At 38.5% G+C, this 16905-nt stretch overlaps 1 protein-coding gene across 5 annotated transcripts in view; it reads left to right on the forward strand.

Moving 5' to 3' along the window:
* Window positions 1–16028, forward strand: part of ZBTB11 (zinc finger and BTB domain containing 11) — a 28839-nt gene extending 12811 nt beyond the window's left edge. For all 5 annotated transcript variants that reach the window (XM_070581990.1, XM_070581993.1, XM_070581992.1 and 2 more), the window contains 8 exons: window positions 3695–4539; window positions 4780–4959; window positions 8249–8494; window positions 9826–9970; window positions 10594–10711; window positions 12842–13000; window positions 13119–13294; window positions 13839–16028. In XM_070581990.1, coding sequence (XP_070438091.1) covers window positions 3695–4539; window positions 4780–4959; window positions 8249–8494; window positions 9826–9970; window positions 10594–10711; window positions 12842–13000; window positions 13119–13294; window positions 13839–14356 — 2387 coding nt within the window. In that variant the 3' untranslated portion in view covers window positions 14357–16028. The remainder of the gene's footprint in view (window positions 1–3694; window positions 4540–4779; window positions 4960–8248; window positions 8495–9825; window positions 9971–10593; window positions 10712–12841; window positions 13001–13118; window positions 13295–13838) is intronic.
* Window positions 16029–16905: the final 877 nt, after the last annotated feature.

A 16905-nucleotide genomic window follows, 5' to 3' on the forward strand; every position in this document is an offset into this window, starting at 1 on the left:
TTGCTGAGGAAGACTGGACCTGAGCGAACATCATGCCCATCTTCCTCTACTTTATATGTGGGACGCCTGCCACAGCATGGCTTGCCAAGCAGTGCGTAGGTCCACACCCGGGATCTGAACCAGCGATCTCCGGCCTGCCAAAGCAGAATGTGTGAACTTAAGTGCCGAACCACCAGGCTGGCCCCTAGAAAGTTATATTTTTATCAGCTTGTCCATTTCATCTAAATTTTCAAGTTTATTGGCACAAAATTTTTCATGATGTTCTCTTCTAAATGTCTCCAGAGACTATAAATAATGTCTGTTTCGTTCCTCATGTTGGTTATTTGTGCCTTTTCTTTTATTTAAAAATTTTTCTTACTAGGGATTTGCTGCCTTTTTTTTTAACTCCTGGCTTTAGCTTGGAGAAAAACTACAACTTTACTACTGTACAGTTTTACTACTATCATTATGTAGTGACTCTCTTTATCTTTAATGATGCTTTTCACCCTTAAAGTCTGTGTTAGATGCTATTGTAAACAATATTTTCTATTTTAGCTGCTATGTAAATATGTTTTAGCTATGTAAGCAATATTTTTGTTAATATTTGCCTAGGATATCTTTCTTCCATCTTTTATTTTCAATCTATTTGTGTATCCTTATATTTTAGATGTCTCTTTAAGCATCATATTTCTGGATTTTGTTCTTAATCCAACATGAGGATCTTTGACTTTTAACAGTCCTGCATGGAAATTGTTGGGCTCCCTAAACTCAACATTTGAGATTATTGTCTTTCATCAGTTGAGAAAAATTCTCAGCCAGTATCTCTTCAAAAATTGTCCCTGCCTCGTTCTCTCTTCTGCCTTTCTGAAACTCCAGTTATACGCTCTCACTTTATATTTTGTATCTCTTAATCTCTCTTTCATGTTTTGTTCATCTCTTTGTAGATTATTCTGGAAAATTCTAGTTCACTCACTCTTTAGCTGTGTCTAAATTGCTGTTAAATTCATTTGAGCTTTTCATTCTAATTTCTGTTTTCCATTTTTAGAGGTTCTATTTAGTACTTTTTCAGTAGACCCTTTTGGGGGGCTACTTTGTATGATCTTTTGTTTTTTATTGATGTTATGCCAGCCTTTATTTTCTATATCTGATTATAGCAGTACTTAAAATCTTTGCTGGTGTGACTCATGCTGTTTGTTTCTGCTAGCTCTTGTTCATGATGCCTTGTTTCTTTGTGATTTTTTTTTAAAAAGTCTTTTTACACTGAATTCATATTCTTTGGAACTTCATGGGAAATCTTTTGAGTCCTGGGTTGAAGGTGTTTTCCACAGAGAAAACTTTTGATTCTTTATATGCTGAGGGCGTTACCAGACTGGGACCGCTTTAAATTCTCAGCTTGAGCTTTTTTTGACTACTGAAGTGCTATAGATTCAACAAAATAAAACACCAAATTAAGCCTGGCTTGTGGTCATGACTCCTCAGGGAAGATTTTTCTACCTCTTCCACTCTGTGCTGGGGCGCTGAATATATTTAAATAATATATATATATATATTTTTAAAGATTTTATTTTTTTCCTTTTTTCTCCCCAAAGCCCCCCGGTACATAGTTGTATATTCTTGGTTGTGGGTTCTTCTAGTTGTGGCATGTGGGACGCTGCCTCAGCGTGGTCCGATGAGCAGTGCCATGTCCGCGCCCAGGATTCGAACCAACGAAACACTGGGCCGCCTGCAGAGGAGCGCGCGAACTTAACCACTCGGCCACGGGGCCAGCCCCCTATTTAAATAATATTTTTAAATATTTTTATCTAGCTTTTTTTTTAAGTGGGTCAATCAGGGAGGGTATTTTAGTCTGCCATACTGCTGGATGTGGAATTTCCTGTCATAAGTTTTCTATGTATGACCGTTGTTGTCTGTTTTTTAAAATTTTGGTAAAAAACACAGAATATAAAATTTACCCTCTTAATGATTTTTAAGTGTACAGTTCGCTGTTGTTAATTGTATTCATGTTGTGTTAACAGATCCCTAGAACTTTTTCATCTTGCAAAAATGTCCATCTCCTTTTGATTACAGTGTTTTGCAGAATGTGTGTATGTGTATGTAAAAAAACTAGGGTAAAAACAAAATACCAAAATTATCTGCCTGTTATCTCCTGGAAGTACGATTATAAGTGATTTTTATTATTTTCTTTTGTGTTTTATATATTTTGCAGTAAACCTATGACTTGTACCTTTGAAAAAATAGTTTTAGATATTTAAAGTCTTATTTGGAACAGTGTTAATTCTTTTATGGGAAATTTTTCTTCTGACTTCAGACTTAGAAATTAAAGAGGTCCTAGGTAAAAGACCAAACTACAGGATTTTGTTGGTGTGTCGTGTTTGTTGTTTGTTTTAAGAAATATTCTTACTTACCTCAAGCTTTTTGGTCTCGTGATTTGTGGCAGGATTAATTGGCTTCAGCCTATTTAATTATCAGCTTTCCTAGGAATGGCAGAATTAGCCGTGATGATCATGTTGATATGTAGTCCCCTCAGTTTTCAGTCTGACTCCTAATGTATCTCACAGTTCGAGGCTTCCCATTACACCTGTTCATCCCCTATCTGCCTGTGTAAAAGGACCACATTTTATGTACCTTGAGTCAAAACTGAAAAGTGCAGCAAGTGTGAGTTTTTAAAGGCTTGCTTTGGCTCTCTATATTTTGATAAGAGACCTCTAAGATAAATTATTATATGAGAAAAGCAAGACATAGAACAGTATATGTAAGATGACATCTACTATGAGATGAGGAATAATATTTGCTTGACTGTATAAAGAAACTGGAAAGCTGTACACATTCTTAATCATGGAGGTGGAATTGGACCTATCACTGTGTCTTCTGAGTTTTGAATCATGAATATTAAAAATGGCTTTGAAAATGAAGTACTGAGAACTTAGAAAAGAGAGAAACTGATCTTATTTTCTCATATAAAATAAAAATGTAATACCTCATAGTAATTATTTCGTTCTTTAGTCCAGGGATAGGCAAACTATAGCCCAAAGGCCAGTTCTCCTTTCCCTCCCTTTTGTAAATGAAGATGTATTGGAACACGGCCACACCCATTTGTGTACATACTGTGTATGGCTCTTCTTTCCAGCTACAATGGCCCACTGACACCTTATGTCCTGAAATGTTTATTATGTGATTCTTTACAGAAAAATTTTGCTGACTCCTACCATAGACCTTGTTTTTACGTTTTTAGTAGTAGAACCCATTGTTCACAATCCAATTTTTATATGGACTTCTATGAAAATATACAGCTACACTTACTGAAGTGAGGTTAGGGGACAGGTTGGTTGAACCCTGCCTACTCACCTACCTCCCTCTCTTTTTTTACCCTCCATTCTCCAGCAGCTGTTTCTTGAGGGGAATTTGAGGAACCCCCGGGGTTCTAAGGAGTACAGTTTGAAAATGACTGCCTTACAACAACTCTTTGAGGTAGTAAATCTGATATTATTTTCTATTTTAGGTATTCAGAGACTCGGCTCATGGAAGTGAGTTAGTCAAGGTTTAATATGCAACCAGAACACAAAACAAATCCAGGGTGTTTAATTGCAGAATAAATAGTTGTATTGGCCTTTATGTTCTATTTTATACTCTCATAATCGTATATTTTAATTGTTCTTATAAGATGTTTTAGTGGTGGTTTGACTTTTTTGTCCCCCATCTATCTTGTTTCCTACAGGTTTTTGTAAGGCAAGCTTCCTTCCTTTACTGGAATTTGCCTATACTTCTGTGCTGAGCTTTGACTTCTATAGCATGGCTGACGTAGCCGTCTTGGCTCGTCATCTTTTTATGTCAGAAGTTTTAGAAATCTGTGAAAGTGTACATAAACTAATGGAAGAGAAGCAGCTAACAGTATATAAGAAGGGTGAAGTACAAACTGTTGCATCTACCCAGGACTTAACAGAACAAAATGGAGCTACAGCGCCTCCTGTGGCCAGCAATGAGGGAACCACGACAACTTTATCTACTGAGCTTGGGGATTGTGAAATTGTCCTGCTGGTGAATGGAGACTTGCCAGAAGCTGAGCAGAATGGAGAGCTAGGACAACAGCCTGAGCCCCAGGTTTCTTCAGAGGCTGAAGCTGCTCTGTCACCTGCAGGCTGTATAACTGATTCCCATCCTGAAGTGCATTCTGTTGATTTAGTAACAAAAAACAGTCAGACAGAACTAGAAACTTTAAACAGCAGAGAAGATAGCACAGTTTCTAATGTTCATCCTAAAGCTTCAAAAGAGAATGTGATTAGTAGCTCTCCAGAAAACAGTGATATGGGAAATGATACATCAGCTGAGGACATCTGTGCTGAAGACATTACAGAGCCTAGGCAGAACTCTGGCCAGTCTTTAAACGATGAGGAAAATCCAGTTGCACCGACAGCAAAGCCAGACCTTGGCCCTGATAATGACACTTACAGAAGCAGGCTTCGGCAGCGTTCTGTTAACGAAGGGGGATACATCCGACTACACAAAGGAATGGAGAAAAAGCTGCAGAAACGGAAAGCCCTTCCTAAGTCAGCAGTACAACAGGTATGATGAGAAAAGAGTTGAGCTTTGTAGTTTTAGCTTTAGGTTGAAAGCATTTTACTGATAAACTTATGCCTGTCATGAAGATTCTTTTGGGAGGGAGGGGGAGTCAGGTGCAAGAAAGCAACTTAATGTTTTAAATATCAATAGTAATAAATGTGAAATTGAAATATTTATGACTCATGACTTTAAAAATCAAAATGAGCATATTTACTTAGATTATGCTTCCTATCCCTTAATTAGGTGGCCCAGAAATTAGTTCAAAGAGGAAAAAAGATGAAACAGCCAAAAAGAGATGCTAAGGAGAATACTGAAGAAGAAGCGTCCCATAAATGTGGGGAATGTGGAATGGTTTTTCAGAGACGATATGCCCTTATAATGCACACACTGAAACATGAGAGAGCTAGAGATTACAAGTGTCCTGTAAGTATCTGGAAAGCTAATTGAAGATGGCTCTAACTTCGTGACAAATAGAATCCAACTTACTGCTTCATTATTATCCTATCATTTGTATTCTCTCTGTCTATAAGAGTCATCTTCTGATTTGTATATGTCATTCCTTGACCAAAAAAATTCAGTGACGTACCTCTGCTTGCTCCTAATGCCTTGTAAGACAACATTAAATTTTCATTCTAAAAGTATAAGTTCATAGAAGGGCAAAGAGAACAGGGAGAAGACCTTAGCAGCTAAATCTGGACTCTGATAAAGAGATGGACTAACTGATTTTGCAGATTTGAAAGGGCTCATTCCCACTTTCAGTGGGGAAAGCTGATCAATCTGAATTGTATTGCACACTACCAGATGGCTCTGGAATTAGTCCTACTAGCTACCTTGAAGCAGAAGTGAGACTCGTTGTTAGAAAGTGTTTTTAAGAAGCAAAGAAATCACCACCACCATCCCCTCAGCCAAAGATCCATCTTCTACTTTCTGGAAAAGATAAAACCATAACTGCTCTGGGGCACAGGGTGTACAGTGAGGGTGAATGTACTATACCTACAACAAGGGGAAGTCAAAGTGTACATACTGAATATGGTAACCTTTCAGCTTCTCTTTTCCTACTCAAGTTCCAGAATGTTAGCAGCCTTAATCCGAAAGCAAGATTTCTCAGAGATGAGAAATCCGAAGCCCAATAACAAAAGACCTAAAGATGCTGCTGAAGAAAGCCTGTGGTTGGCATCCCGCCCTCTAGTTACACAGTCATTCCAATCTGGTTTTTTTGTTTTTTGCTTTTTGGGTTTTTTTTGAGGAAGATTAGTCCTGAGCTAACTGCTGCCAATCCTCTTCTTTTTGCTGAGGAAGACTGGCCCTGAGCTAACATCCGTGCCCATCTTCCTCAACTGTTTTTTTTTTATATGTGGGACGCCTACCACAGCATGGCGTGCCAAGCGGTGCCATGTCCGCACCTGGGATCTGAACTGGCGAACCCCGGGCCACTGAAGCGGAATGTGCGAACCCAACCATTGCGCCACCAGACCGGCCCCTCCAATCTCTTTTTTTAACATCTTATTCTGAAATTGAATAGACATCAGTGATCAGACTCATGATAAATATTTCCAGAAAAAAAAGCAACTTTGAGGAATCCAAGACTATACAGAGAGAAGAAAACCTCAAAAAAAAAAAAAAAAACCCCAAAGTATGATTTATGTCAGAGATAAATGAAAAAGTTACAGACGATAACCAGGTACTCTGTTTTTAAAAGGGCACTTTAAGAGAACAGAGAGCTTTTTTAGGAATAAAATATAATGACACAAATATAAAAATTTCAGAAAAGTTGAGAAATATAATTGACTAAATCAGAAAAGAAAGCAAAAGACAAATTAGAAAATGGGAGTGAAAAAAATTTAGGGGATTGTCTAATGTCTAATATCCAAATAATTCCAAACAGAGAACATGGAGAAGAAAATCACTGATGTAATAAAGAAAAATTTCAAGACATTCAGAATAGAAGTTTCCTTTGTAACAACATGGATAGACCTTGAGGGTATTATGCTAAGTGAAATAAGTCAGAGGGAGAAATTCAAATACCATATGATCTCACTCATAAGTAGAAGATAAAAACAATGAGAAACAAACACAGAGAAACAGGTTGGATTGGTGCTTACCAGAGGGGATGGTGGAGGGGGAGAGGGTGAAAGGGATGACTAGGCACATGTGTATGGTGATGGATTATAATTAGTCTTTGGGTGATGAACATGATGTAATCTGCACAGGATTCGAAATATATTGTGATGTACATCTGAAATTTATATAATGTTACAATCCAATAAACTATAAAAACAAAAATTAAAATTAAAAAATAATTAGTTTAAAAAAAATGCAAGTTTCCATGTTAAAAGGGCACATTGAATGCCCAGAACCATGGATGAGGATAAATCTTTATCAAGATATATTATGAAATTTCAGAATCAAGAGACAGATAAAAATCTTATAAATTGCAAGACAGAGAAAAGATGGTCAGGGTCGTAGAAGGATAAGGGTCAGAATGGCTCCAGGCTTTTCAGCAGTAACAACAGAAGCTAGAAGGCAGAGAATGGCACGATGTCTTTAAAGTTCTAAAGGGAAGTGATTCCCAGCTTGGAATATGTAGCCAGTCAAATTGTTTCTGTGGTACGATAAGAACATTTTCAGACATGCGAGGTCTCCAGAACTTTACCTCCCAAACTCCCGTTCTCAGGAAGCTTTTGGCAGAGGTATTCCACTAAAGTGAGCAGACGTGGGGACCGGAGAATGGGGGGTCCAGTTCTACAGACTGTGCAAGTGTAGGAACAGCCAGCCCAAGTTGGAGCAGGACCTAAGGCTCTGACAGATCTCCCATAGGTGATGTGTTCTAAATCTCCTCTCAGCACGTAGTTGAGGGAAGGGTTTAGGTGATGAATTAGCAGTAAATACAGAGAGAAATAAGCAAAACAGAAAACAAAAAGATAGGAAAGAGAATCATAGTGTACTATGTGGCCCAGCCATAATAATGTGCACATCATCCAAATAATGTCAGCACTGTAATTGATCTAATCCAAATTATGACATCCCTGTCGTGAGAAAGTAGGGTAATGGAAGGGATTTGCATGTATTTAGGGAGTGGAGGGCAGAGGAGAGGGTCATCCATTATTCATGTTACTTAGAGTTACAAAGATAAGCATCATGAGAAAGTCAAAAAGAGAAAGTGGTAGAGGTAGTGGACCAAGGGACGAGTTTTATTTATTTTTAAAAAAATAGTTTTTGTAGATGGTGAGCGTATATAACTTTGATTTTAAAAGAAAGAACAAAAACTTTCATGAATCCCCAACAACTCAGGATGAAATCCCAAAGACCATCACAGTTTTATCGTTCTACTTTTTCCAACCCGTTTTTCTCCATCCAGCAGGTATTAGCACTCACACTGACAGATTCTTCTGTCTCTGTCCTTCCATTCCTTCAAGACAGACCTAGCCACCTCAGCAAGGCCTTCTCTTGCTCCCTCTTCTTAAATATTGCACCTTTTTTACATATAAATCCTGTTCTGTGGTTAGATTATAAACCTCTCCAAAGGAGGGCCTGGGTCCTATCCCTTTCATCTTTATAACCTGATACTCAGCGTATTGTCTTTGACGTAGTGTATGTGTTTATTGATTGTATAATTGTAACAAAGAAATGGAAAGTTAAACTATGAGTTGTTTCACTTAACGTTTGTAATAGAGTTACATTTGGACAGAATTTTGTTTACTTTTCCTTTTAGTTGTGTAAAAAACAGTTCCAGTACCGTGCCTCCTTGCGAGCACATCTTATTCGACATGCCAGAAAAGATTCGCCTGCCTCATCCTCTTCCAATTCCACGTCTAATGAGGCATCAGGAACATCGTCTGAGAAGGGCAGAACCAAACGAGAATTTATATGTTCCATATGTGGAAGGACATTACCTAAATTATATTCTCTTCGAATACATATGTTAAAGCACACAGGTGTAAAGCCACATGCGTGCCAGGTAAAGCCATGACATTTTGTTGTATATAGAAGATTGGAACTTAACTGGTGAGACTGGCTGATTCTGGAGTCACCCTCACTCTTGTAAAATGTCAAAGGGAATTCTGTGGTTTTCTCAGTTTGTTGCCTGGGTCAAGGGTGATTCCCAGCTATGTTAATTTGCTGTTTAATTTGTTGTAATTTGAGATGAATCTATTTAGGCTGTTCCTGAAACTTAGGGTTCAGAGGATGCACTGGCTGAGAATAAACAGTTCATCATCCCGGTCATCTCTTAGCCTTCAGCAGGACCATCCTAGGCTGAAAGAGAACCCATGGCTTGAAGATCTCAGCAAAAACCCTGCCTGAGCTGTTTGTCCTTCTCTAGAGCTGAGGGCTAAGGGCACCCAGATGCCAAAATAAGACTCTTGGGTAAGAGTCTTGAGATTAGCCACCTTTGGGCTATTTGGAACAGTGAAAAGTTTCTAGTAGCACCTATAGCCTTACATATAAGCATGATCCACTGTTTTTATTATTAAACAGTTTTGGAACCAATGAGATTTTTTTAATGAGATTTTTAATGTTTCTCTCTCTCGGGTTTTTTTAAGCTTTTTATTATATAAGAACAGAATGTAAGAGAGTAGACTTTCCTGTACCCTTCATCCGGCTTCAAAGTTATCAACACGTGATCGGTTGTTTTATGTATGTTGTCACTCATTGCCCTGCTTCCTCCTGCACTCAATTATTTTGAAACAAAATCGTAAACATCATTTTATTCGTAAGTTTAAGAACTAAGTATTAATTGGGCCTCTGGTCTTCTAGTGTAGCATTACTCCAAATACGTAGTCCATGGCAGGTAAGTACAGGAATGAAGAGTAAAGCTATAGAAATTGTCATGGCAATTTGACATTGATGTTTTTATCGTGTTTAACAAAAATCTCTCCCCAGTGGACTGGGGAAAGGAAAAAAAAGTGGTTCTTCATCACAGAGAGTTTGAGGAGCACTGTTCTAGTTGATGTAGCAGCAGATGAGTATATTTTCTTGATCAAGCTCCTATGTCCCTTTTAATATAAGGTGTACTGTTTACCAGTCTCACAAGGGCAACGTGAGGTGGTTTTGTACTGCTTTGAGCTCCTCCAGTGACCACATGGATGTAAGAAAAATGGCAGTATTTGTTAGGTACTGAATCAGAAGATGATCAGCCAGCTGATATTCCTGGCATTTGTTTAAACTTTCACTTTGTTGTTTTACTTATAATTTAAGTTTTTGATTCAAAATGGCATACTGGTTTCTCTGTCCTCATTCTTCCGATATGTCCTTTCTGTTACACTGGTTTAAATACCTCTGCTGTCTTAGGTCTGTGGAAAGACTTTCATCTACAAGCATGGTCTAAAGTTACACCAGAGTCTCCATCAGTCACAAAAGCAGTTCCAGTGTGAACTCTGTGTTAAATCATTTGTTACCAAACGGAGTCTTCAAGAACATATGAGTATTCACACAGGTAATGAGAAATTTATATTGACATAGTTAGATATTGTGTGCTATTAATTTACTATTATACTGATTACACTGTGATTATTTTGGAAGTTATATTGATATTGTGATGGCTGTATGTCTACAGTTTTTTATTAATGAGAGTAAAGTTAAAAGGTGTTCTTAAGTCTAGTTTTATGTGTACTGAGTACTAAATCATGCATAATATAGATCCAGGCACCTAAGGAAATGATCCTGCTTTTAAAAAGTTAAGCAATAGGCAGATGTAACTGTCAGCGTGATATGTGGCTTATAATTTTATTAGAAGTTGTGGTCTACACATACTTATTTTCAGTGCTTAAAGCAGTTGTGTGGAAATGGCCGGTGAAGGGTAGAGGCCTGCTCTAGGACTTTGGTGCTATGCTGTTATAATCCTGATGATTATGCAAATGTATGACGTTCTTTGGGCGTAGTACTGTAGTTGAGAGGAAATAGGGATTTTGATGTGGTTTGTTAGTCTTAGAAGGTGACTGCCAAACGTTATCGTTTCATGTCCCCTTGATCAGATAACTTCTGAAATATGTCATACAGTATTCTATTGGAAGGGCACCTGATTGCTGGATTTGTGACACGGTTTTTATTTTTTTAAAGGAGAGTCCAAGTACCTTTGCTCAGTGTGTGGAAAGTCTTTTCACAGAGGCTCTGGACTCAGCAAGCACCTAAAGAAACACCAGCCAAAGCCTGAGGTTCGAGGCTATCATTGTACTCAGTAAGTATTTAATATGTGAACCAGTCAATTTCTTTATGTTCTTACTCAGTTTATTTGAAAGTGGCTTTCAAGAGAAAATCTTTGAGGTGACTATAGTTGATAACAGTGTATTGTATAATTGAAACTTAAGAGAGTAGAACCTAAATGTTCACATATGTATATAGATTTATCTCTGAGGTGATGGATATGTTAATTAACTAAATGGGAGGAACCATTTCACAGTGTATACATACATCAGATCATCGCAGTGTACGCTTTAAATACCTTGCAGTTGACTTGTCAGTTAGACCTCAATAAAGCTGTAAAAAGAATGTTTGAAGATATTAAACTATTTGTTTACCCTTGATTTTAATCAGTCTTTTTAGCTTTGATGTTGCTATTTATGATTTTTTAAAGTTTCATTTAGATATAAATCACATAGCATAAAATCACTCATTTAAAATGACTTAAAGAGATTCTTCAGATGTGCTCCCTGGAGGTGGGTACTGTAGGAAAAAACGGTCCCAGTGCCAGCCAGTTTGTTTCTGGGCAGTTCCTCTGAAGTTCTGGGCCCTCTGCTGGTTTCTCCTTTCTTCAGTCTCCCTTTCTTTTTCCCTTTTTTCATTTTCCGAAGCCTCTTGGAATCTCTTTTTTATAATTGAGGTAAAATTTACATAACATAAAATTAATCCTTTTCTAGTGTATAGTTCTCGGCTTTAGTCCGTTCACAACTCTGCCTTGGCCTTCTCTTCCTGTTTGTGCAGAGTCGGCCAGAGGTGAGAGCTTAGGGCCTTCCCAGGTCTTTGCTGAGCGTGTGCCCAGCCCTGGCTAAGTGTGTGGACTTCTAGGTTCCTGGGAATCTGTGAGAGTTTTTCAAAGCCCCTGTTCCCCAGAGTCTCTCATGCCCAGCCTTTCCTCCCAATACGTAAGGTTTGTGTGTTGTTTGTACCAAACTATTATTCCTTGCCCCAGGCAGCAGTGACTCGTACATTTACCTTTAAATATTTTCAACACACTCCTCCTCCTTCCGCCCAGTCCTCAGCCCTGGGAGAGTCAGGCACAATAAAGGCAAGCCCTTGAGAGGATCCTTCAGGGAGTCACAACATAGGTCAAAACAAACAACCACAGTTTTTTGAGCAGAAGTCCCTCTGGCACTAGGAACTTGTAGGGGGAATGCAGGCTCGTCTTCACGGCTGCTGCTGAGCTGAGGGACCGGGGACCGGGCTAGGGTAAGTTCAAATGCCACGGAGCTCTTTTACTGAGATTCAACAAGTTTTTTCTTGGTTAAACGTTTCCTGGTCACTGTAAACTTTTCATTAGTTTCCAGAGTTTCAATAAAATTGATTCTGATAGTTTTGCCAATTTGTCCACAGCTTTTGTGGAGGGATGGGCTTTTGGTGTTCCCTATTCTGCAGTATTTGCTGATGTCACTCTAGTCAGTCCTTGTTTAAAACAAAGGTAGTTTATTATCAATCCATTTTTAGTTGCAAGTGAAAGAAAACGACCTAAACTGGCTTGAATGAAAAGTAAAATCTAGGTGTCTAAATGCTTTAATATAAACTGTATTCAGATTCATTAGCACTTGGTGTCTCTGAGGCTTCATATGGACAAGGCAGTGGCAATGGTTTCAGCCCCACATCCTCTCAACTCCCAAATTGTCAAGCTACTTCCCTCATAGTTCCTCCAGCAGCCCTGAGGTTCACTGCCGTTGGCTCTGGTTCAGTCACTTGGTTACCCCGAATCGATCACTGTGGCCAAGGGAAGGCCGTGCTCAGGTCGACTTTGGCCTGAGCCAGTTGTTCCATCCTCACGGTCAAGGTTGAGGCCTACTCCCAACACATGGACAGAGAATGAGAGAGGGTAAAAAGGGATCAGATGGGGTCGAGGGGGACAGAAAATAAATGTCCTCTGTAATAACCTTTGGGAGCTCTACGTGGTTCTTTCTAAAATGTTTCTAGTGCTCTAGAGCTAAAAGAACTTAAAACCCAGCAGCCTTATTGCACGATTAGAATACTAGTGAATTTTTTTTTCTTTTAAATTGGGCTCATCTTGATGAGTTCTAGAAACCCAAGAATATACTGAGTTCTTGGAAACTTGTTTTAAAAGAATAATAAGATGATCCAGTTGCATGATTGAATGTTATTATTGCAGATGTGAAAAAAGTTTCTTTGAAGCTAGAGATCTTCGCCAGCACATGAACAAGCATCTTGGTGTGAAGCCATTCCAGTGCCAATTTTGTGATAAGTGTTATAGTTGGAAAAAAGATTGGTATTCCCATGTGAAGTCTCATTCTGTCACTGAGCCTTACAGGTGGGTAAATGAGAGGAGGGTGTGAACTTAATTGAGAGATTTATGTACTTGGGTTAATCTTATGGATGCTGGTGCTTTGGAAAAAATAGTTCAGGTTTTCTTCCCCCCGCTATTTTAGGTGTAATATATGTGGCAAAGAATTTTACGAGAAAGCATTATTCAGAAGGCATGTAAAGAAAGCTACCCATGGGAAGAAAGGAAGAGCAAAGCAGAACCTGGAGCGGGTGTGCGAACGTTGTGGCAGGAAGTTCACTCAGCTGAGAGAGTACAGGAGGCACATGAACAACCATGAAGGTAACTACACTTGATATCATGTGTGCATCTCATAGAACAAAACCAATCCAGGAGTGACTCTCCCTTCCCCAGCCCTCAGCCTATTACTCACCTTCCTTGATAAGAGATTTCTCATGGACGATTTATTCACATGACAGAGGTGACCCTGAATCTGCATGCCTAATTGTTTTATAGATAGATTCCTTTTTTAGTGAACTTAATATTCTGTGCCAACATTTTTATGCTGAACTGACTGCCTGAAGCCTCTGTGTCCTTATCCTAGGATGACAGGATTCAGCGAAGGTTAAGGGATTCTGTGCACAGGAAACTCAGAGTTGTCTCTCAGTGACTTCTATCCATGGGAACACCTTTAGAGAGATTACAGTGCAGAGTCTGGTTTATTTTAAGTAAACCATTAGGTCCTAAATAAAAGACTGCAGTAGTCAAGATAGAAAGACTTAGGGGTTACTGTCCTTAAAGAAGAGCATTATTTATCAGGCTTCTTTAATATGTTTTGGTACTTTGACCTCACCACACACAGCTTTCCTTTTTTTTTTTTTAACAGGAGTTAAGCCATTTGAGTGCTTAACATGTGGAGTATCTTGGGCTGATGCCCGATCTCTAAAACGCCACGTCAGAACACATACAGGTGAACGGCCCTATGTCTGTCCCGTATGTAGTGAAGCCTACATAGATGCTCGAACACTCCGTAAACATATGACTAAATTCCACAGAGATTATGTGCCTTGCAAAATTATGCTGGAAAAAGATACCCTTCAGTTTCATAACCAAGGAACTCAAGTGGAGCATGCTGTTAGCATCTTAACAGCAGATATGCAGGAACAAGAAAGCAGTGTTCCTCAAGAACTGGAGACTGTGGTGGTGACAGGAGAAACTATGGAAGCTCTTGAAGCTGTTGCAGCTACGGAAGAGTGTCCGTCAGTATCTACACTTTCTGACCAAAGTATCATGCAGGTGGTTAATTATGTGCTGGCACAGCAGCAAGGACAGAAGCTCTCTGAAGTCGCAGAAGCCATTCAAACTGTTGAAGTAGAGGTGGCACATATTTCAGAAGCAGAATGAGTATAGCAGTGGAGATAAAAAGAAGTGACATCTCATGGATGCTGAGCTCCCAGAATGTTTGTTTACAGTACTATATGGCTGTCGCCTGGACTGTAGGTCGAGGCTCTGGGCTGTTTGGTGATGTTTGAACATTTCTAAACGGTTTGTCTGGCTAATGGGGTCTATAGAAAAGTCCATTTACTGTAAGGAAATTGAAAACAAATCTATTTGATGGCAGTGGTTTATCATGGTATACTTTTTATGAATTAATGTTTATAAAGAACTGTACTAAATTAAAAACTGTACGGTTTCATTTGCATTTTGACATTATTGTATACTTGAGTTTAAAAGGCTGCACCAGTCGGCTTTTCTTCTCCTTTCCTGTCAAAATATAGAGGCTCTGTGATTTCATTTGCCCTGTTTATGGGTTAAAAAAAAGATCTAATATAAAGCATTTTAGTAGGATGCGTAGGTATATTACATTTTTTAAATGCTTCAAATCTGTGATTCTTGACTATTTATTTTAACCCCTTATATGTCAGGGATTCTTTATTCTATTTTAAAGCACTTAATGAGTTACATGTTGTAATCAAGTTTGCACAGTATACTTATCTATATGGGGAACCCTTATGAATAGCTGTTTTTTAAAATGCCATTAAAATGCATGAAATGCCTATTAAAGCCTTACTATGCTATCTTTTCAAGGCAAATAAATTGACCATGAGCAAAGAACACTCTTATTAAACACTGTTGATGGGAAATTTCTTCTTGATAACATAGGACAACAAATGGGGGGAAAATGAATGTTGTTCTTTTGCTCAAGAATGAACACATTAAAACTAGGTTCGGTATGTTTGCAGCTTTGTATCATGTTTAATTGTTCAATTTTGTTGAAAAACTGCAGCTTATAAATAGGATAGCAATATAGACATCTACAGCGGTCCTGTGGATACCATATAATTGTCAAGTAATTTCAGAATATTGAAGAGTCTTTACTTCAGCCCTCATGATGGTATACCACTTAAAGAAATTATGGTCCACCAAATTGTTGACAGTAAATTATTTTTAAAAAGTTATCTGAGAATTAATATATTAATTTGTGTTTGATTTTTAAATTCCCACCCCTTTAAGCTATCCAATTTTCTGATTTTCAAGATAACCATGGGGAGATGGCACATTTCTCTCCTCTGGGAAACTACCACTCAAACTATAATTGTTAAAATTAAACTTTTAAGTTTTAGAAGCTAAAATAAGGTGTAAAATTAAGATACAAACAAATCACATGTAAATCATTCCTAAAGCACAAGAAAAGAATGTGCCTTGATGTACATATATTAAGATACTTATTCCAGTTTACTTTAAAAATGGCTTAAAAGATAAAGAATAAATGTGATGCCATGCATGCATTATACCTGTATATGTAATATTTGCATTTGCAAGTTTCCCTTTGTTTCCGTAGCTGTGTGGCTGACCTACAATTTTAAGTGAATTGACATACAGTCTGTCAGTTTGTGATGGCTGCTTGTTTATTGTGTCTTTCGGTTAGTTAGTGAAAATGTATTTCAATCTAAGATTTGAAATTGTCTTTTATGTTCCATCCTCACCATTGTTACTGGATTTAGTTAATTGTGTAAGACCATTAATGTATGTCATAAATATGTAAATAAAAGATGTTGAATCTTGTTTAAAAGCATAAGCTTTGGAATTGAGCCTGTCACTATTTTCAATTCATAAATCAGTTACTGTTATTTGGTGTTTTGAACTTAATTCATTTTTAAAGGGAAAGGAAGTTGACCACATTCAAGAATAACCATTGGAGGCCCGGCCCTGTGGCCGAATGGTTAAGTTCAAGCGCTCCCCTTCCACAGCCTGGGGTTTCGCTGGTTGGGATCCTGGGCGCAGACATGGCACTGCTCATCAGGCCATGCTGAGGGTGGCATCCCATATAGCACAACCAGAGGCACCCACAACTAGAATATACAACTATGTACTGGGGGACTTTGGGGAGGAGAAGAAGGGGGAAAAAAAGAAGATGGGCAACAGATGTCAGCTCAGGTGCCAATCTTTAAAAAGAAAAAAGCCGTTGCATGAACACGTAATATGAAAACGTCTTTTAAACCTGATCTTACCACAAAATAAAAAGTAGTGCAGGGGCCGGCCCAGTGGCGCAGCAGTAAAGTTCACATATTCCACTTTGCGGCAGCCCGGGGTTCACCGGTTCGGATCCTGGGTGCAGACATGGCATGGTAAAGCCATGCTGTGGTAGGTGTCCCACATAGAAAGTAGAGGAAGATGAGTATGGATGTTAGCTCACAGCCAGCCTTCCTCAGCAAAATGAGGAGGATTGGCAGTAGTTAGCTCAGGGCTAGTCTTCCTCAAAAAAAAAAAAAATAGTGCAATTAACTGCCAACTTTGGATAAATTAAGTATGTAGTTTACATAAATTGCATGTAGGAACAAGTGTTAAGCTTCCAAAAATTCAGCTTTATATTACTATGGGGGGAACCTCTATATAACAATTCTCTTTTAGAAACACACATTGTTTTGTTGTTATCAGATGACTTTCCCACA

This window comes from Equus przewalskii, chromosome 18 (assembly GCF_037783145.1).
Source record: "Equus przewalskii isolate Varuska chromosome 18, EquPr2, whole genome shotgun sequence".
Lineage (NCBI taxonomy): Eukaryota > Metazoa > Chordata > Mammalia > Perissodactyla > Equidae > Equus > Equus przewalskii.